The sequence below is a fragment of the Molothrus aeneus genome, chromosome 1 (assembly GCF_037042795.1).
Source record: "Molothrus aeneus isolate 106 chromosome 1, BPBGC_Maene_1.0, whole genome shotgun sequence".
Taxonomy (NCBI): Eukaryota; Metazoa; Chordata; class Aves; order Passeriformes; family Icteridae; genus Molothrus; species Molothrus aeneus.
In genome coordinates this window covers 54,390,500-54,413,076 of record NC_089646.1, presented here as the reverse complement: position 1 = coordinate 54,413,076, position 22,577 = coordinate 54,390,500, and the positions used below count along the sequence as shown (strand labels likewise).

The following is a 22,577-nucleotide window of genomic DNA, read 5'->3' as shown; positions in this document are numbered from 1 at the left end:
GAAGAGATCTCTACCACTGGACAGTGAAGAAGGGGTTGATGGACAGAACTTTAGGAGGGGTTAAAGGGTTAAAAAGGAAAAAACCTCCATTGTAAGGGGAGCTGAGCATATGGCGGAGAAAATATTTTGCTCCCAGTGCCATAACCTTTTTTCTTTATTCAGTCATCTGTTGTATTTTTGATAAGGTTTAATAAACCTTCCTAAACTATGAAAAGTGAGTAGCTATTTCTCACAGTGGGCCAGGAAATCAGCAATCATTGACATGTGTAGTAACTGCTGAGGAACAAATAGGCAGTTGTGGCCATCCAGAAGCACCGGTGTCATTTTGACACCTGACACACGAATTTCTAGACATATTTGGTTACTTGGCTACTCCTACCTCAGCATTCAACCATCAGCGAGCATCCAAGATGGGCCAGAAGCAGGAGGACATGCTATCTGCAGAGCAGAAGGGCTGAGGGAATGGGGCGCAGCGGCTGCACAGTTTGCAGCGCACGCTCGTGCATCTCCCTGCAGAGCTCAGACAGGCCCTGATGCTGTCCGTGCAGCATCCCAAGCCCAGCTGTAAGGAATGTCACCAGCCACCCCTGGGACAGGAAACGGGACACCCAACACGTGTAAGCGGCTGTGGGGAGTGTGGTCCCACGGGGAATTGGAGAATCGGGGAGTCGGCCCCTCGGATGTTCCGGCTGCCAGGGGCCCGCAGGGCACTCAGCGCACGGCGGCGTTTACTGAACAGTCTCTGGCAATTTGGACAAGCAGGCAGCTTGAATTCAAGCTTGATGTATTGTGTCTTCATGAAGATTAATCAGCTTTAAACTTATGCTCATAAGCCAAATGCAGCATGCACCAACGTTATTGTACTTATGTTTCATTTATGTCAACAGGATATTCCTGTTTTCTCTAGTCAAAGTCAGCAATGAAACACTTGACTCCTGCTGGCATCTTTCATATTAAAAAGGATTTCTCATTGTACTACCTGGGTCTTATACAGGATAGCTTAAGGGCATGCTTCACATAAAGTGCTTGACGATTCTGAAATTAACAAGGCAGATTTTTTTTCTAAAGTCCACCGTTTATAACTGAAAAGACGATGAAACCTTCGTGCCCCGAGGAATGCGTTGACCTAGGGTTGTCCGGCGGTCACTGTGGAAGGCCGAGGCAGCCACATGCCGCTCCCTCCTGAGAACGCGGGAGGTGATGATGGAATAAGGGCATCCCGACTGCGGCAACAGCTCCCGCCCCGTTGCCGCCCGGCGGCCCCGGGCAGGACCGGGCAGGGCAGGGCGGAGCCACTGGAGGGAGCTGCGCCCTCACTCAAGATGGCGCCTCCAGTGTCTCCGACGGGCTCTGACGTCATGGCTGTCGCTCCCAATTACTTCCGCCGGCGTCCTTTTGCCCTTAGTGCAGATGGCCGAGCGCGGCGTGGGGTGCCGGCGGCTGCGCTGAGGGTCAGTGTGCGGGGCCGGGCTGGCGGCGGTGGCTGTGCGAGCAGCGCGGAACGGCGAGGCGAGGGGAGGCAGCGTCTGAGGCTGGGCGGGGCAGAAGGAAGGCTCCCCGGAGCGCGGCCTCTTCTGGCCAGCTGGGCACATGCGCGGCCGTGAAATGGCGGCCGGGCCCGGCCCTCCCTGCGGCCCGGGCCGGCTGTGGGGCTGGGCGATGCCCCGCTTGCTCACCGCAGGCTGCAGGACCCCAGCCGGTTGTGTCCCAGAGCCCTGGGTTCTCTGAGAGCCGCCGGTGTTTCCGCAAGGAAGTGTCGGTGTGTTCTAACAATTTAGAGGCAAATGAATTAGTTGTAGGACGCTTCTCAAAGTTTTCGTCATAGGGAAACATTAAATAACCCAAAAATTTCGCCTTTCCACTGCAGCAGCACTTGCTAATTCTTTATTCAAAATAGAAAGGACTGCTTCTGTTTTATAGGATAGTTAAGTATTTGGCATAATCAGAAAACTGTAAATCAAAGGTGAAAGTACTTCCCAGTTATTAACTGCAAATATTAACCTGCGTGCAGTAAATTGTGTACACAGTGCAAATACACAAAGTTGTGTGTATACATACAGCTTGTTTTAGGGCACCACGTGGCGGCTGTATGGGACTGTTTGTCAGCCGCTGTTGGAAGTAAGTCATAAGGTTGTTTCTGCCAGCTGTCCTTGTACTGGCAGTATTCATAAATGCTGCGTTGGCATCCATATGTGTGTCAGTGCCGTAAGATGGGGAGGAACTATCATAAGTTGCCCTAATATATCTCAGAAGTTACTTTACAAACTATGATCTGGCTTCCTTTTCTTGACAGATGCACCCCAATGGCACACAGCACCAAGTTCCCATGTACAGCTTGAATAATCAGCTCCATATCTGGCTTCTCTTCAGAGCTCACAGTTTTTTGCCAACTTCTAATCTGACACTTCACCAGAAGCACTTCTGAGAGTTTCTAAGTGGTTTTTTACCACATAAACAGGGGCCATAGGGCACTGCTATTATGTCCTGGGTACAAGTAGCAGTCAGCCAATCCAGTGAGGATATATTTGATGAAGATGCAGATGAAATGTATCTACTACAGAAGGAATGGAACAGCACTATGAGAAAGAGATTGAAGGTATTTTTGTAAAAATTATTTAATATACTTTTTTGCATTTTAGATTTACTGACATTTAACTCAATATACATGTGAATGACTTAAAGGGAAAAGTAAAACTAGCTGCTTAAAAGTTATTGTGGTGTACTTTCTTCTGAATAGGAAAATATGGCAGAAATGTACATAAACACTACTTAGTAGTCACCAGAGGAAAGTACTGTTTTGCCTAAAGACATTGACTCCTTCTGCACAACCATGTGCATTTATAAAAGGCAGTGCTAAATTGTGATGCAAGCTACTTGCTTTGTACTTGTAGGTATACCCCTATTAAATGTAGGCCAACAGAGCTGAACAGTGCTAATAAATGTGAGACGTTTGGGGTTTTGAGTAGAGTTGCTTATCAGTCAGAATGTAAGATGTGTGACCCCACGTGCAACCACACTTGGGCGTTGTGGTCTGTGTAGATCTTTGGTTGATGTATTCTCCAAGTGAAATACCCATTTTCTGAAAGCTGCTTTCCACATCCGTTGCCTGTCTGCAGTTCTGCAGGGAACAAAGCAAGTTCATAAACAGATGAGTTTGACAGATAACTGTGTCATGCAGAGTGGGCCTCCTCTGCTCACAATTGAGAGCATTTGGCTGAAGAACATGGATGGAAACAGTTGTGTAGGCAGTTGATGAGGAATGGTATTACAGCAGACCCAGTGTAGTTTTCCTTCATCTGAGTTCCATGAAAAGACTGGTTTTCTTAAGGAACTGTTTAGTGTTCTTACAGAAATCCTTCTGGTATTTTTGAGTAGATACTGCAAAATCATGAGGTGTTATTGAAGTTAAGAGTTCTATGTTGGGCAAAATAAATTTTTGTGTTCCAGACCGCTTTTCTAGCAAGCCCACCATGAGCAAATAGGAGTTTTCACTTTTGTAGCTTGTAATTTTGATATGAAAAAAAGTTAGGAATTATTCTATTAATCTTGTAATGTTGTTATAATATAAAGAAAGTAATTTGCATTACGATCATTAGCTGTTTACTTAAAGAAAGCAGTCCCCGTGTTAAGTGTATTTATATATGACTCAGTCTATCACCAATCACCTTCTCTTTTTCTGGTATAACTCTTGAATGGAGTGAGGTCCAGCAAATAAAGGAGCAATGCTCAGCAGTTAATTTTGTGAAAATAAATGGATTCCATGTCGATGGATTACAGATAGAAGAGTACTTCTGCTAAAGGGGAAGATTGGCAGCCTGCATATCTTTTTAGATAGAAGTACCACATACACTTCTTTTTTCTAAGTCCATTTCTCACAAAGCAGTTGGTAATCATTAAAAGCAAACATGGGGGTTTTTTTTGATCTTTCTAAAAGAAGTTTCCCTCTTTTCTCACTTTCTGGGAATCCTTTTGGGAAAAGTAAAAAACTGCATCTTACAGGTCAGTAAATCATAGTATACTGCAACAAGCATGTTTTGGTTTGGCAGTGGGGGTGTAGCGGTGAAGGATGTTCAGATATAGAAGCTGTAACTTAAGAGATGTGATACTTGTTTAAACTTTTTTATTATTATTGTTATGTATTTGTTGGAGGTCCACTTTGTCATGTTGTGACATTGAGCAACCTTTTTCACTGCTTTTGTTACAGGAAGGCTATAGGGATGGAATTGAGGCTGGGAAAGAACTTGCACTCCAGACAGGCTTTAATGAAGGTTACAGACACGGTGCCGAGCTGATGATTACATGTGGCCAGTTCAAAGGAACCCTGAAGTAGGTTACAAACTCCTTAAGGTCAAGTATATGTGGAGAGTGTGTAACAGGGGAACACACATACAGGTTTTTGTTTGTTTAATTAAAACCCAAAACCAACCAACCAAAAAACAAAAAAAAAAAAAAAACCCAAAAAAACCACCCCACATTTTGAAACTGTCTGAAGTGAGCAACCTGAGAATTCCCACATCTTGAGAACAGGGAATGCCTACCTGGGTGTAGAAGTATAATTTCTAAAAATTCTCTTTCAGTTATTCTTCCAAAATTGTCTGAATCTATGTATTTAAGCTTAATATTTAGTTCTACTGCCTGAATTTTCCATAAATCGTGAATTATACATAAATGTATTTATGATGCATAGATATCTTGTCACATTGCTGTCTATCTACCTCCACCAAGCGGAGATCTACGTAGATAAGTATAATCACTTTTGTTGTTGTTCACTTTTCAGTGCTCTGTTATCCTGGTGTCATTTTAATGGACATGATTCTGCTCTAAGTATGATAAATAATCTTCTTGATATGGTTGGAAAGCATGAAGATGATGTGCTTAAGTATCTGAATTCTACTGAAGAACAGCCACATCTTGGACACATTTTAGACTCGGTTCAGGACATGGACCTTAATCACACAGCTGGGACAGAGTACAGGGAAGTTAAAGATGGAAAACACAATGACTGTGGCAGCTCCGGTGAAAACATTTGTAGAAATAATGGTGAGGTTGGTTCCTTGCAGTCTGAGTGCAGCAAGGCAAACCTCTGCACAGATCCTGAAAAGTCAACCCTTGCTTGGGTTAAAATGCAGACTGTTTGGTTAGTAGAGCAACTGGGCTTATCACTGGATGTACTCCATCATGTCCAGCAACTGGAACATTAGTTTTTCTGTCTCAGGGTACTTAAAACTATCACAGTGGATTTTGATTCTTAGTTTGTGGGCCATGTACAGGCTGATGCATCACTTTTGCTTTAGGAAAATCTAATTTGGATGCTTTATAGTAGAAGTCATTTTTGTAAATCCTCACCATGATTTTGGCTCTGGGCAAACCCTTCACTTTCAGCTTTAAAAGTAACATTCACAGAAAGGGACAGTGACTTTAAAGCTTTACAAAGAGTTGCTAAACATGTTTCTGTTTTGTGTCAGGAGGTCCCATTTCACCCTCATTTTTTTCTTGGCAGTAGCTTGGAAATGAGGCGGGTCCATTAAGTAGCCCCTCTAAATTGGTCCCCTGCAATATCAAAAGAATAACTGCTCAGTGCTCTGGAAATGGTCAGTGTTTTTGCAGAATAAGCTGCTGTTGATGATATGCTGTGTGCAAAATAGAACATGATATGCTGCTGATTCCTAGAGTGCTGTGACTCTCTAGTCACGTTTTGTCAAATTCTATGTGTTATCTTTTCTACCCATGATGCAATGCACTTTCATGGTTAAAAACTATTTTTCCCTCCTTGTATAGTTATATTTGTCACTTTTGCTGAAAACATACCATTTTCTTCAAATACAGAATTGCTGACAATTCATTGTTTTACTTTTAGACATCTACTCTTACCATGTCAGACCACACTAAACATGCTTCCAGTCTAATGAACATCCTTTTGTTATTTTTGTATTTATTTTGTCAATCCATCTAGCCTAAACTCTTTCCCGCATTCCAATAATGTTTTTCTCAAACTCTTCAAGGAAGCCAAGCTTATTCACTACCTCTTAGAAACACATCAGCCACACATGCCTATTTCTGATCATTTTGTATTTCAGTAACTATTCTATATTTGACTTGCTTTCCCATTGCTTCCCTTCACTGTAGCTGTAAATTGCTCTGTTCAGAAAGTTTTTTCTTTGTAAATGCCTCTGTTTTACATTAATTAAACTGATTTATAGTAAGTTCCCAGCTTACTTGTTGGAAGTTTCCTGTAACTTGTTCATATTGGAGACAAAGGAAGTCCAGACCTAGGCAAAGTAAGATTTTGAACAGTAAACTGTAATTAAAAAAAAAAAAAAAAAAAGACACACAAAGCCATTTCATACTTAAAGGCAGAAAAAATCTAAGGCAAAAATTCCTTGTTTTTCAGAGCCTGAGTTTATACAACATTCTTACTAAAGACTCCATTACCCTGTTAGAGTTGACAGACTGTAATTTTGGTTTCCTTTCTGTACCTCTTCTTCTTTAGTGGTAAGCAGAACTGCAGTTCAGAGTCTTAGATTGAATGCATTTATGAAACAGTGGACAAAGGGGTATCTGCATTAATTGTGTATTTACAAAAATTGTTCAAGTAACTTTTTTCAATTTATTTAGCATAATATTGACAGGGATAAACATTACTTTTCTTCAAATGCCTGCATTGTGTTATAGACTGTATCATGTAAAACACAGATTTCTTCCAAATTCTGGTAGAATATGGTGCAGAAAGTGTTGGAATATATATATAATTTTCCTAACTAATTTTTAATTAGTTGTTTTAACTAATTGTAAGCAGTGCCCACTTTTAGCCAACACCAGTTAAGTTTCTTCACAGACCTACTTTGATCATTAAATCACTGAAACCTTGAGTTTGTTAAACCTAAGCCTGACTATCTTCAATGAACAAAGCAAAGGAATTTGAAGATTGGGCATCTGGGATCTTAAATTTATGGCCCTTCAAGGACATTAGAGTAACCAGAAGATATGGAGGAGATTAAGGCCTGGAAAGTTGGAGAAAAAGATAAAAGAAGGAATAAAGGATGTGGACCAGATTAGCATGAAGAGAAAGAAATAAATAACTAATAGGGGGTAGAATACTAATTCATGAAGAGAATTATGTAAATTAAACCAATGAACATTAATGTCTTAGTTCGCAAAAAATGCATAAATAAGCAAAAAAGTTTTGTATCAGGATCAGCATTGAAGCTGGAACTTTGTCAGGAACACATATCTCTTGACCAAGAATAAAGTAATGCCTTACCTTCTAACAATAAAAAACACAGTGTTAGAGGGAATCTTGTTTACCACTATGATTTTTTAGGCTTTCAGTAACAAGACAAAATAAAGGTTAATAGAACAGTGTTAGACTTTACAGATTTGGATGTTTTAAAATGCAGATTCAAGGGAATTACTTTCCCATATTTAAAAGTTTGCAAAGAGGAGATACCATTCACAAATTACTAAGTAGGCTTCATTTTTGTTTATAAAACGATCAGGTTTTTTGATTGTTACATCAGCTTCTGTACTAGCTATGGAATTACTTTCCTCCACAAGGTTTCAGTGCACAGTGAGGGGTTACTTTTTTTCCATGTTATCACCTACAGTTTCCGACTTGGCTGTAGAGAGATTTTCTTCTGTACTCTCTGTATCATTTGGCTTATCTTTCACTGCCCAGTCTTGCTGACTAGCACCAGAAGGGCTTTCTTTGAGACTGTCAGAATTTGTAGTTTGCTCCAGTTGTGGTCCAGGTTGTTCTGTGTCCATATCTTGTGTTTCACTGTCAGCTTTCACCTTGGCAGCGTTCCTGAAAACAGCTCTCATGACAACTGGGACTGACATGCAACTGAAGAAGGAAATGACACATTAGTCACAACTACAGACATTATACGATGTTCTTTAAAGTACTTCTGTTTTTTAAACTGTGGCTGACACCTGAATGAAAACCAGCATTAACTCCATTCTGGTTTTGTCTTGTACAACCTGGTGTTACTTTGTAACCATAATACAAACTACATGTGCTGTACCAGAAATATATGTTGACACACTGAAATTTAGTGCTGAGTCTTTGAAGTTAGGTGTGCACAGAAGCTTTGACTGAAATGTGGGAGGTCTTTCAGTCTGGTCAATCTGGTAAACAAAAAAAGTCATAAGGGTACTTCTAGTGAAAACCAAAACTAAGAATATTGAAATATATTAATTCTTCTTGAGTTTTGTAATTGTAACCTTCATATTTTGTGTAACACAGGTACAGAAGGTGTCTTTTCTAAAACACTGTCTATACTGGAGGAGTTTTTTTCCCACTCTTAACCTGGTTCCAAAAATAGTACTTTATTTAAATTCAGGTTCAAAATCCAACCTGCATTGGTTTTGTTGTCATCAAACAGATAATAGATGTGTACTAGCTTATGCCAAATCACTTAGTGCTCTTAGACTGTTCTGAATCAGTTTGTCTAGCCTATGTTCATGTATCACAACAACTCACTCTCTTGGAATTTGTTCAGAAAACAAGCCAGAGTCAGTGTTGTAGACATGCCATATATAACTCACTTTCTGAAGAGAAGCACTGATTGCTGTTAGGTAGATGTGTAAAAAGACCTTTCCATGCTATTCGAAGTTACACTAGTCATGAGACTGTCATCAGCTAGAGTCTTCAGAAATGCATCTTCATAAAAAGTAAAACTCTTTACTCAATAGTCTTTCCTTGCTTTCACATGCTTTCTACTAGAAATATTTCATCACTGTTAATGTTTAAAATTTTTGAAAGAGATACTTAAGACACTGAAATAACTTATTCCCATTATTGTATTACAGCATTTTACTAAAGTGAAGTTTTCCAGTTGCTGAGTTCATGGCATTATGAATGCACATGATATTTCCATTTGATGGACATCTCTTAGGAAATAAAAGTACTTACCGTTTCACAGCTCTTGCTATGAAGTCATCAGTAGAATTTAGAGTTGGATCTTGAGGATTTAAATGAAGGTGACATTGGACTTCTCTAGAGCTTATAACATCAATTACCACTAAGGAGGAACAGAACAAGAAAAATCTTTGGTTTGAAATACTTACAAACATCAAAAAACATCCTTTCATTTTGATGCTTGAAGAGATGTAAGACTGAAGACAGTGGAAAGAGGTTTGCAGCAATATATTTGCATGAGTTGCTTTCCCTTAATAGACTTAAATCAGAAATAGTGGAAATTACAATTTATTAATTAAATGCAGGCCAAGACAAAACAGGACTCTAATATTTGCATTTACTTTCTGTATTATTCTGAGTACAAAACACCTTCTAGTAAGCAGTTTATACATAAGTGCATGCACTTGGTGTTTTTCCTGGGCTGAACGCTGTTGAGTGGCCCTTAGACTGTTTGTAACTGAGAAACATAGTGCAAGAGCCTAGGTAGAACCAAGTCCACTGTCAGCTCAGTAAAGAGGACAATAGCAATTATTCCATACATACCACAGGCTAAATTCTCTTTCACAGGATGAAGGAAAAAGACAGAAAAGCTGGTGTTCTTGTGTGGTACCACTTCAAAGTAAAGCAGTTCTGAATCATCTAAAAATAAAAATACTGTTTAGTGCTATCCACCACTGAAGCTGGGTTTTTTTGGCTGAATTACATGCCAGAATTTTAAAAATACTGATACAATAGTCTAATTTTTCATGACTTTGACAACTTAATTTATGTACATAGAATGAGCATAGAATTTTTTTAAAAAATCAATACAGTGTTAAGAATTTTTTATCATTTACTGTACTCCACAAGTAATGACAGTTTTGGCAAGGGAGTAGTAAAATCTGTCAACACCCAATTTAGAAACTAGTTTGTCTCTAATACTGTGCCATCACTTCCAGCCACACAATTTACCTTCATTTATATGCTTCTCAGAGACACAGCTGCTAATAAGAGTGTTATATGCCACTTGATGTCGAAGAATCTCTATTACACCAGGCACACACTTTGGATGGCTAAATGGGATTTTACTGACCAAGGCTCCTACTAAAACTGATTTTTCTGAGCCCTTGTTTATGAAGTAACAGTGCTTTGGATGATCTGGAAGAGACTAAGCAACAAATAATGGTGATGTTTCAAGGACTGAAAACAGGAAAGTAAAGCTTGATGTTATCAGGGAATTGTACAATCTACAACAAAAATATTCTTGAAAGATACATTTCTAGCATGTCCATGGTACCTACGCATTTCTAGTAGAATCCTTAGTGGAAGCTAAATGAGATCCACTCTCCCTCCCAAATACATCCAAATTAGGCAAATACACCCAGAGCCAAGTGGTCAGGAGTTCAAGTGTCATCAGTTCTTCCAAATACTTTTCAGAGCCCTATAGGCTATAAAAATGTTAGTGACCAAAATAATAATATCAGTAATGCTGCTTGACAGTTGCTCAAACAGGATAGCAGTTTTGCTGGAAATCTTTTCTGGACATCAGATGTTGTTCCAACCTCCATCACTACTACTTTTTCTTTGGAGAGATATGTTTGGCTGGAATACCTCCTGATGATTCACTTGAAGATGAGAAGGAAATAGTAAGAAAAATTTACCACCTGTCCATGTTAACAGTGATTCTATGACAAAATTAGAAATTGAGTATGGTATTATCTACTTCAGGATGCCAAATGGAATGTCCCCTTAAGAACAGGGCAGGGCAGATAATGAGGAGGACCTACATTAACAAAGGCTAAAGAGCTTTTCCTTGTGTGTTCATGGATCAAACATATTTTCCCTACACCCATTTCAAGGTTAGAATGCAATTTAGTAATTCTAGAAATAAAATCTTAAAACTCAGAAGCAAAACCTCCCACCAAGTACAAATATTTTAGGGAATTGTTGAAAAGTTACAGAGCCTTTCATGTGCATCTAATAGAACTGAAAGATTAATTCCATCTTACAGAAGAAAAGAGCTATGCCAAACATTATTTTAGCATGGTGCAAATTTACTACTACCTTCTGTACCACCACCTCAAGGTCCAAGAACTAAGCAGGCAATGAGCTCTACGAACACTAGTAGTAGAACAGAAAAAAAGTACCCTCTTCTTTTGCTGCCATGAATTGCAAAATTAATGTTTCCTAGCAAATAAGAAAGTAGATCTTTGAAGCTTGTCGTGTAGTTGCCCTGTACATAAATCTGGCAGAACCATCTTAGCCGCAGCTTTCTGTTCTAAAACTTTACATCCAATGCAGCCTAAGCAACTGTATTTCAATAATGCAGTAATTAAAAGGAAAGCTTTCTTCAAACAACCTTGTCTCTAGATAGCAGTTGGCATCACTGTTGTAACACTTTATATTTTTCTTCCTGCTAGTCCCTTTAAGAGGAATCAATAGTCCCACTGTTATCTATTTAAGAAACCCCTTTTGTTAAAACAGTGTGACATGCAGCATGATAAAGATCTTCAAAAACCTAGGTAAGTATCTTCTTGGGACTTGCTCCTCACACTAGTCAACAAGTTTCTTTTTTTAAGGCATTAATGATAAAGTTCTGAGCAATTTTTAGAAGAGTAAATATTTGGGTTACACAGACAAATTAGCATGACTTCAGCAGCCAAGCACACAGTGTTTTATTAATGAGCATGAGAAGCTCACTTACATGAAAGGCTCTAATACTGCTTCGTAAATTGAGCTATTTCCTAAAGAGCACTTTTGTTGGGATTCTGGGAAACCTACATTGTTTGCTTATGGGAAAATGGTAATTCAGTATATATATCTTGCACAACAGCACAGTGTGTATCACATGCACACTATACTTACCACAAAGAAACAATATTTATTTGTAGACAAGTCTTCACTGCATTTTTCTTTAAGAGTAGACTGAACAATTAGCTCATACAGTGGAGCTAGTTTCAAGCCAGAAATCTGAATTCCTGAAACCAGGTCATTATTTTATTAGCAATTAGGTTAAGACAGTAGGTTATGAAAGCTACTATTAAAAACAAACCAAATATTTTGAAAAGACAAAAATACTGATTTGCTTTCTTATTCCCCTTTTTTGCTAGTGGGAATTTGAGGTAGAGTGTTTAACTTTGCCTTTGTCACATCTTTCTTAGAATTTTTCTGTTTTGCACTGGTTGTTACACTTGGACTGGTAGAACAGAATATGTTCTGCCCAAGAAGCAAATTCTTCTTGCAACTTTAACATGGGGAAGCAAAAAGCAAATAAGCAATGCATACTCACAGAAGTACTTAGTGTTAAAAAACAATTTTAACATGCCTGTGAGCTTCTGTATCTCTTCAATACTGGATGAAGACATTGGAACAGGCTGATGAAACTTCAGAACAAAATGAGCTGGCAAATCCATGCTGAGTTCATCAGTCAGTTGCAAAAAAACAGGGTTGCTAGGAAAAAAATTGTCAGAATGAAAGGCTTTTTACAGAAATTGCCATAACAAGGACTCTAAATGCAAGGCCACTGTTAGGTCCCTATAAGTTTATTATGTTCCATACATTTTCTGACTTGAGAAGTGTTTTGCTTTATAAATGCAACTTTATTAGTTTAAAACATGGTTAATGTGAAAACTGACAGAAAGGAAAAGTGAGACACAGAAACTGAGTGGTGTTTTTTACAAATAATTTTGAAGTATTTTAGTTTGGAAAGTTACTTCAGACTTCCCCTCCAGACAACACTGAGGTAGAGAGAGATGAGGTGTCAGTTCCCATAGTGGGATGACAAACTATTTTGTGTATTTTAGGTGTAATATCTTTCAGCATATGCTTTCTTTACTGTGAATCTATGAACGACTTGCTTGTTGAATACTAGGAAGTTCAGTAATACTGTTCCAGTGCCTCTTTCTGGCCTCAAATTTATGAATAAATTCATAGTTCAATGCAACTGACACAACACAATACCTTTGAAGTCCATTTGGGAAAACCGTAAAAGCCACAGATTATAGATGGTGTAGCTGTGGAGCACAAAGCCATAAATAAAACAGAACTTCTGTTTCAGCAGAGGCTAAATATAAGTTATGTGGAAGTCAGTGCCAGGGACTTGTAAATCCATTTCTGTATTGACAAGTGTCCAGAGCCTCACCTGTCCTCTCCAGCTTGAGGATCTATAATTAATGGAGAAAGAGGCAGTTTGTGGAGTGTATCTGTGCCTTCAACGGTTACAACTGTTTTTGTTCCACATACCTGGGAACCTTAGGGAGAAATAGAATGGCATTATTTTCCTTAATTTAGTGTATATTAATCCTATGCATACAAAATATACAATGGTAAGGACTTGGAAGGTCAGGTCAAGCTGACAGCCACAGTTGAATGGGCAGTGAAGAGAAGCCTACATTGACCACACCCAAAAGGCCAAAGTTGCCCAAAGATGATAGCAGCAATAGCTGAATCAACAACCAAGACATGGAAAGTAGTTTCCTGATGGACATTAAAACTCTGCTGAAATGCATCACATTTAGTTCTACTAAACTAGAATTTTAAATTTTAATTCTGAGTTTTCATTAATTAACTTTGCTTAATGAAACAGGTAGCATTGAAAAACTCTTGTTAGCTATTTCTGCTGAAACAGCAGAATAGCTGAAATAGCTTTACCATTATTTAGTTCTTCTTCCAAAACTTTATAGGGAGAAATGTAAAATTCAATGTTCATTGGGGTTCCTGAGGAATAAAAAAATAATGGTTACTACACAGGTCAGTAGAGGAAATATGTTGGGTGCCTTGACACAAAGATGAAAAAACCAACACTGTAGATGGGCAGAGGGGATTCCTTGTAAGAGTACATCTCTACTTACAATATCTGTTCAATATATGTTCTGTATATCTGTATGTAATCTGAGATTACAGGTACAGTAAATCCCTACAGCAGATTTTATTTATAGCAGAGGATCTTTCCTGTACACAAAGATCAACTCAGTAGTGTGTTTTGATTACAATTCTTTAAATTCAGACCCAGGAAAAGAAAAAAAAAAAAAGGCGGGGGGGGAGAAAATGAAAATGGGGGGGGGAAAAAGGAAAAAAAAGGAAAAAAAATCACCTCCAGTTCTTGGCACCAGGTGTCCGGCTTTTCCATTAAGTACTTCAGTAATTCTGTTTAGATCCTGTGTTCTATTTCAAAACACATCTTAATTAGTGTTTCCTGCATTGCAGTGCTAGCTAGGCTACTGTAATTTCTAATTTGTATCCTTAATCAAAAGAATACAATGTTTTCTTGAAAGTAGATTGTATATCCAGCTTCCAAAAGACCACAACTCCACACATGCATTACTTCTGGGACTTGGGCTTTCACTTTCCCTGTATCTGAGCTCTTTCATGTTGCACTTTGGTGTGCTATTTACCAGAAATAAAGGGGGTCAAAAATATTAGAGTGGCAACTGGTTGAGCAAAGAATGAAGAAATAGCCTGGTTAACTAACTTGGACAGAACCATTCTCTGACTTAAAGTGTGTTCATATAGGTAAATATATACAGCCATACATTTACATAGCTGTGTACTAACTCTGCATAGATGGGACAAGTAATCAGTTTAACTTATAAATAATATTTACTGAGATATCTGTGACCAGTGGGGATATAGTACATTAGTTCATAGTGTTATTATGCTTCATAAGGGAAAACGGCAAAAATAATCCAAGAGGGTGTTTCAAGTTACAGGAGGCCATACCTGCCAAGGTATGTGTGTATGTAACTTAATAGGCAAGGTATCAGAGAAGATATATCAAAAATCCAGAAGGAAAGCACTGCCCTCAACTCTTATTTATTGATAACAATGAAAATCCTTGTACAATTACCAGAAGGTTTAGGAAACTGTTCCCTATCTATCTGTAATCCTACTCTATGAAAGAACAAATGAGAAAAGGAAGGAGAAATGCTGGCATCCACTCCTCCTGATCTTAAACCTGAGGACAAAATGAGACCCAAACAGCAGAACTCCAAAAAGTCTATTTTACTTCTGCCACGGGGAGATCTAAACATGACTGCTGACTTTCAGACACACTGTTTCCTCCCAGTGGGTGGTCATGTGCACACACCCTCAAGCTTTGTAACCAACCAGTTTCCCAGGAAGTCCCTGAGATAAAGCACAGGAGTTCAACAGATTAACTAGTTTGCTCGTCTGGGGTTGACAAAGGCTTCAGGCTTCCCAGTGAGAGAAAACTCATTAGCCTTCCACATCCTGCTCTATAATTAGATCAGTTAACTTGTTCTTTAGTGAAATGAAGGGGTGTGGGTAGAGGCAAAGGGACAAAGACATAGACTGTAAGTTACCTGTGAAGAAGTGACATTAAATAAAGGTCTTTTTCAAGGGCCTGCAAAGCAAGATATCCCTTAGCTTTCATTTCACTGGGAGAGAGAAAAGACAATTTATTATTTTTGTAAGTAAACAAAAGTTAGGCTATGAATTTCAAAAGTTTTTGAGTAAAAAATAACTGCAACCTGTTTCCTGGAATTTGATACATATTTGACAGGTCTTCTAGAATCTTGCCAAAGGCATCATAGTTCTTCATCCTAAAAAAAATGAAATAATGACTATCACTAGTAAATGAGATAGAAAATAACTCTTTTATACACAACTTAATAGAAAAGGCACCATTTCAGAGTGACAGTAGCCCCCTCTTTGTCAGATCAAGTAGCAGTACTGATTTAAATTTTCTTAGAAGATACCAGAAAATGTGAACCTTTGGTTTTGTTGCAAGCACTGTAATTATAGCTGAAACTGGCACTGAAGTAGGCACTACTGAAAGCAATAATTGTACGTGAAACACAAATATGACAGCTCATCAGCTGCAAAACACTTTTCCTGATGTTCCAATAAAGCTAATCATGTAGTACTACCTCCCTAAGACCTTGCATGCACACATTGATCTTAAAATATCAAAATTGTATTAATGCCGCACTTCACAGCACCATGTGAGAGAGACAGACCTTAAATATAACTGATAGATACATCAGTCAAAAAAAAGAAAAGGAAAAAAAAAAGGGACAAGTGCCTTGGTTTGTAAATGAATGGTTCAGACTGCTCAAACCCCAGAACTGCTGTGGATTTCAACTTTCAACTTGGTGAGGCAGTGTGGAGCAGTGTTCAGACTAACCCACCTGTGCATAAGTAGATTTTATGTGAGTTTTATAAGCCTTACTAGACTCTGGTGCTGCAGTCACACAGACAGCTCTGTGACTGCAGTGTGAAAGATGTGACCCATCTTTCCTATGCAGATGTGGCAGTAGTGTGGATCAGCAGAGACAAAATAAGCCTGCCTGAACTTTTACACTGGGACAAACTCTTTCAAACCTGGAACCTAAACAAGTCACTCAGCTCTCCTCTGTCTCTTTCCAGCTAGACTAATGTGGAAGCAGGGAAAAAGGAGAGAAGCAGGCATGTGTGGTACAGGAACAGACACAGTACTAGCCTATGCATTAGCTGGCTGGTTCTTAAAATCTTAATTTTATAGTTACTTTGAGACTCATGGGAAACATTACACATATAACAAACTGCCTTACAACCAAATAAAATCCTACACCCAGAGGTGTAGAAGGGATACCTGTGCTTTGCAACAAATCTTAACAAAGCCAGGAAGGCAGAAAAGTAGCACCCACAGTACCAATGGTAACTATATAACAGTGCTCAAGGGCCAAACTGCTGGCATTAACATCACTGGAAGTCAAAAACCTTGGAAAATGTAAGTTCAAGTTTTAAGTCATAGCTGTTTACACTCATAAAGCTAATATAACTTCATTTCTGAGGAAGAAAGGGGGCTGAAAAAACTGATGATGAATAATACAAAAGAGAGATTAAACACTGTCCTGGTTTGAGAGGAAGTGAGTTTTTTGGGATGCTGTGATCAAACCAATAGATACTCAGATTTGAATATTGGCACCTGGTGTGGCCACTGAGGACATGGATACGCCTCTGAGAACACAGGGGGTTAAAATCAGAGAACTCTCAGGAAAACTTTCTCTCTCATAGAAGCACTGACATTGCGCCAGCATCAAACCGTGACAGGTTCCGTCCGTGAAAGAGGTCAGACCTCCCCTACCCGGCTGCGGGCTGGGCAGGGAAGGGGAAGCCATGCGGCTGGGTGAGGTAGGCCAGGCCCTGAGGATGGAAGGGTGGAGGAGCACCAAGAGGCATCAGGCAGCCAAGAGGCATCGGGCAGCCACCCCCCCCCCCACACACCCCAGAGGAGAGAGAGAGAGAGAGAGAGAGAGAGAGAGAGCGCTGGTGTCTGTGCTTGTGCCACTTTGAAACTTGATAGCACGGCCAGACGAGAAGGAGAAGGGGGGCTGCGTCGAGAAGGTGCCTGGCAGGGCAGCCATGGGAGTTCTGGACAGGCAGAACCTGAGATTTTTAACCCTTTTCTTGGATGATGGAAACCTTACAAATGCTGATCCTCCTGGAGTTGAATGAGAAGAGAGATAGAGATGAGATAAGAGGAAATGGGCCACAAGAGAAGTGGCGAAGAATCTTGGGTAGGCGGAGGTGATGGAGTGGCCTTTGGCTGGACTTTTCTTGTATAGCCATGGACAGAACCATTTTTCCTGTGACACAGAGACTGCATTTAGGGGGCAGCAATGGATTGGAGCCAAGAGAGTGCAGTGATGTTATGTGAAGGAGTATGTGAACAGAGATGACTGGTGAGGAGGGTGGTGGTGCCCTCAATCTTCAGGGAAAAAGAAGAAGATCTCTGTTCTCGAGACCCCTCGGCCCCAGGGGGTGAATTTGGGGGGGACAGGTGTCCTGAAAGTGAGAGACTGTGCTTTTTTTGGAACTGGGCAAAGCATCCTTAAGAGGAGAACCCTAGAAGCAGGTCTGGTTCATGCGCAGTGGTGAGAGCACTGGGCATGGAAGGAAGATGTCACGATGGCAAATGATCTCCAGGCGGTGCCATGTGTGACATGGAAACACAAGAGGTCTCAACTGTGTTTCCAGGGGAAATCTATGACACAAGAGGGACTCCTCACTCCTTGATGAACTGAGAATTGATTATCTAAAGGGTGGTGATGGACTGAGAGTTGGTGATCTGAGGGATGGTAACTGAATTGAGAATCCAAGGTTTTGTCCAGCTGTGATGTATTGGAAATTTGGTGGGGGGAGGAGGAATGCTTTTGGAAGGTTTTCATCCTTTCTGTGTGTTTCTTTTTACATATAGTTGTAGGTTAATAAAGTTTTCTCTTCTTTATTCCTAAGTTGGAGCCTGCGTTGCGCTATTCCTGGTCACATCTCACAGCAGACACCAAGGAGAATTTATTTTCATGGGGGCACTGGTATTGCGCCAGTGTCAAACCGTGACAAACACTAAAGGTCAATGATTATACTTTCTCTTTTTACCTTCCCTATCTACTATTTGGCCACAGGATTAAAGAATCCAATTTCCTAAATATACTCATTATTATTAAAATCTGGAACCTTGATCATATCCACTGAAGAACCTGTAAAATAGACTTTTAAAGTGGTGGCCTGACCTGGAACAGCAACTATTCAAACAGAACAAAACTTGGTAATAATAAATATATATATATAGTGCCCTACTGCTACATGATAAAATTAGGGTCACATCTCCCCCTATATATTTGCAAAGAAACTCAGGCCATGTGATACCATCTTGCTTTCATTGCTTTGAGAGACGCCTGAAGGACATGCAGTTAAAGTATTTGCATAAGGACAATACGAGGGCTATTTAGTATTTGATGGAAGGAGGAGAGGAAAAGTAATGCCTAGTTTGTATGTGTAAATCTGCCAGTTCTGAATTGTCATCATCAGTCCATTACCAAAACTATGGGTCCAAATAGCTCTATAATTCTTACAATCAAGACAGAGGGCAGTATTCCAAGGCTGTGTTTGACTGGCAGCTAGAACCAACATCTTGGGGATTACTCTTTACCCTTGCTCCATTGAAGCAGATGCATTCGATGGAATAACTTGAGAATAAATAATGCCAGGAGTATCTTTACAAAATTATATTTGCTGCAGTTTTAGCCTTGAATTTACAAATTCAAAGCAGATAATAATAGTTACAAAGACAACCAACTTCCAATATGGAGGATTGGAACCAACTTCCCACAAAAAATGGAATCCAAAACAGTGTCAGTTCTATTGTCTTCTGGATTCATGTTATTGTACCCTGATCCTTTTTCCTTTTTCTTTTTTTTTTTTCCCTCTTCAGTTTTTACCCTGGAATGGTTCTAGCGTGAGGAATTCCTTTCCATTCAACATGAAACCCTATATGTGATTCTTTACCTTAGAAGCTGGACCAAATCATCACAAACCTACAGGAATAAGAGACAGGAGTTTCATCTTTCTTGCAATTTGTCACATGTTCTATAAGCACTTCATTAGTAATTATAAGCTTGATCCCCATTACTTTTAAGTAGCTGTATGGTTAGCATAAAAAAAAATCCCCAACACTCAAAACCAAGACAGTGCAACAGTTAAAAAAATATTACTATAATAATTGGAAGAACAAAAGCTCTGTGAAAGAGGATAAAATTAACAGAAATATTTTGTTGATAACTCTTTCAGAAAAAAAATGCATCTTGGCCAGTTTTTCTTTTACTGGTTGTGTTTTCTTTTACTAGAATTCTCTGAATGTGCATTTTCATTCTAATGATATTGTCCAGCACTCACTGATCAACAGACCTGTGCAGGTTAAATGAACAAATTGAAATTTCAGGGGTGACTTCAACTAAAAATAATGGACAAAATTAACTCCAAAGTAATAATTGTAATAATGTAATCATTTGGATACTTAGTGACAAAACCCAGAGTTTATGTTCCCCAACTCCCCCGCAACAGCTTGTTGTTATATCTTGGACCTGAAGGGTTGTCTGTAATTCTGTAACAACTGCAGAACATGATATGTGAACTTCAGGTTGATATTCTGTAAATAATTTAATAGAAATTTTGCCCAAAAAACATCCCCACTAGTAGAAATACATATACTCCTAAAGAAGGCAGAATGAAAAACAGAATAGCTCCAACACATCCACTGAGTATATATATTGCACTACACCTTGGTAGGAAAATATTTTAAGCCCCTGTTATTTACTGTATACTGGTAACATTGAAGCATGAAAATAAAAATATTTATGCATGATACCACAAAATTCTTGGAAGGTGAGTCTGTCAGCTGACTTTTACTGTAATACTTAGCACTAGAGTATTTAATATCTGTAACTGAGTTGTAAGTTTAGGTGAGAGATTCAGATGCCTAAAGAGGTAGCTAGTGTCATGAACAGGCTTGCATGTGTGACAAGACCAAAAGGAGGTCAAAACCTTTCTGACATGACAGCTGGAAGCCAGGTGGGAGACTACAGGGTCATAAGAGACAGAGAAAATTAATTTTACCACAGGAGCTTCTTCAAAGTGAGCCAACTTTACATCCATCACATCTCCATCCTTCTCCAGCTGAACTTCTACATAAAACATCATTGATGTTATGTAGCAGGTGGTCCCACTGGGGCTAACATGAACAGTAAGTCTGAGAAGGATGAGAAAAAGAAAAAAAAGCTTGTATATATAAAAATTCTGTCACTTAAAAAAGGAAATAAGTATAGTTCACTTGGTCATGGGAAGAGACACCAGGGATGCTTCAAAAATAACTCTTCCTTGGCTCAGCTTCTGAAAACTATCCAACCAGGCATGTACTTGTGCTCTGCTGTTTGCATTATCATGTTGGTCAGCTCAAAACTATTAACCTTGGTCTGTAGCTTTGGGACGTAGGCATTTATACCCTCTCTTTACCCAAAAACCTTCTCCACAAAGGGCTAATCAAAATAGGCAAATACGCTCCTTTAGAACACTGAGCTAAAAAATAACATTGTTGACAAGCCATCCAGATGGCATTCCTCTCTGGACTTGAGGCCATGCCTGCTCATTTGCATTTATTCATAAACAAACTTACCCTTTTTGTCTGGATAAACGTTCCAACACGTTCATCACAGAAAACATGGATTTAGCTGCAAAAACCAGAAAGGCAATTTAATCAAACTGCAATGATCAAGAAGTAGAACCAGTATTTTCTTGCTTTAAAGAGTATGATTTAGGTAATAAGAAAATAGTACCTCTTGAATGACTTGTTATTAATGACAAATATTATGACTAATAAGTGCTGTGCTGTGTAGAAAATATTCTCAGGCTTTAAGACTACTATAGCCTGAAGGCTTAGCCCAAAGATGAGTTCCAATCTCTTGTCTCTTATCCACCTCTGTGTTTGTACATTTGACCTCTTTGTGAAGAACATCAGTAGAGAAGGATTGGTAGATTCCACACAATATTTTTAAAAATGTACTTTGAGTTATTCAACAGCTCATTACCATTTAGTGTCCTCTCTATCTTCTCCATGCATGAAAGCAATAGACCGTCTGGAGCATTACTGACAGGCTTTCGCAGTGGGTTCTCCTAGCACATTTGTGAAAACAAGAGACAAAGAAAGATTCCTTAAATTACTAGCTAAGAGACAGAGCACACAGATGCCCCATACAACAAACCTCTGTTTATTTGTTTTTGTCAAACACAGAGGTTACCTACGATTGGAGCTATCTCTGAAATGGCTGTACTGAATGGATTTGTCAAGATATTATTGTGCAGTAATTACATACCAGATGCCTTTGGAGCAAGGACTAGCTTTCCATTCCCCTGTCTTTTGAGCTGTTCACTAGATGTGTCAGCTAATTTCATTGTGAAGCTAGAGATAAACTAAGAAAATACTTCTGGTTTTATTTTAGAAAAAATCTGCCTGAGTGAATAGAAGAGATCAGTAAGTGCCACAGGAGTACTTGGTTAGATTAGAATACAAGTTTCAGCTTGTGAAGCCATTCACTTCAGTAGCAAGCAAACTCTCCCAGGTTCTCTTCAAGCTCTTGCCTGAAAACTTCTCGAATTCCACATTTCAAATAACAAAGAACACTCACCGATGAAGAGTTTTCACTTTGTTCAAATTCAGGATATTGTTTTCAGAGTAAGGCTTGAGTTAAGCATTAAGAAGCATGGAAACAAATGGGAATTTTTATACTGAGCTCACAGCAGCTATGCTAATCTGCTCTTTACGACAATCATTCTTAAATTAGCTACTGGAAGGGCAAGAAGCATGGAATGGTATATTACAGCAGCAGAAAGTCTAGATAGCAGATATCAGACCAGTTTCTAAAATACAATATTTCCTCCCAGTCCTATAGGCAATAAATTCTCTTTACGTACTATGAATATAGTAATGATAGTGAATGTAACCTCAGCTGGTAGACAATCAGTACTAACTCCTGAATAGTTAAAACAATGTTAAAACAATGTTAAAACAAGTTAAAACAATGCAAGAAACAACACCTAAAGTGCTAAAATTATACAGGAAACTTTATAAACCATTGTCCTAAGAAAAATGGGGAGCCAGGCTATACTAGGCACCAGGTTTTTCTGAGGATTATCTTTTGGTTGGTTTTGGATTGCATGGGGTTTTTTGGTTGGTTGGCTTTGCTTGTTTTTGAAAGTCAAGCAATTTTTTAACTACCTTGGAAAAATACTCTTATACCACATATCCTTCTCTCACCTAACCTGTGATTCTTACCATGCAAAAATAAACAAGTTTCAGAGTTTCAGTCCATGGCCTTTGTTGGTATTTTAAACGCAACTGTTCCAT

The 22,577-nt window shown here is 39.1% G+C and overlaps 2 protein-coding genes across 2 annotated transcripts; one reads left to right on the top strand and one right to left on the bottom strand.

The window, feature by feature from the left end:
* Nucleotides 1–1,378: 1,378 nt before the first annotated feature.
* Nucleotides 1,379–8,050, top strand: YAE1 (YAE1 maturation factor of ABCE1). Its single transcript, XM_066557305.1, has 4 exons — nucleotides 1,379–1,451; nucleotides 2,294–2,596; nucleotides 4,205–4,326; nucleotides 4,778–8,050. The coding sequence occupies exons 2-4, from the start codon at nucleotides 2,480–2,482 to the stop codon at nucleotides 5,199–5,201; spliced, it is 663 nt and encodes a 220-aa protein (XP_066413402.1). The 5' UTR covers nucleotides 1,379–1,451; nucleotides 2,294–2,479; the 3' UTR covers nucleotides 5,202–8,050.
* Nucleotides 8,051–8,972: 922 nt separating this feature from the next.
* LOC136561132 (mediator of RNA polymerase II transcription subunit 1-like) lies at nucleotides 8,973–22,577 on the bottom strand. Its single transcript, XM_066557293.1, has 15 exons — nucleotides 22,506–22,577; nucleotides 21,262–21,346; nucleotides 20,850–20,904; nucleotides 20,294–20,426; nucleotides 19,187–19,215; nucleotides 15,388–15,459; nucleotides 15,220–15,294; nucleotides 13,992–14,062; nucleotides 13,550–13,615; nucleotides 13,041–13,149; nucleotides 12,225–12,349; nucleotides 11,765–11,877; nucleotides 9,872–10,067; nucleotides 9,464–9,559; nucleotides 8,973–8,998 (listed from the first exon to the last, which is right to left on the bottom strand). The coding sequence occupies exons 1-15, from the start codon at nucleotides 22,575–22,577 to the stop codon at nucleotides 8,973–8,975; spliced, it is 1,323 nt and encodes a 440-aa protein (XP_066413390.1).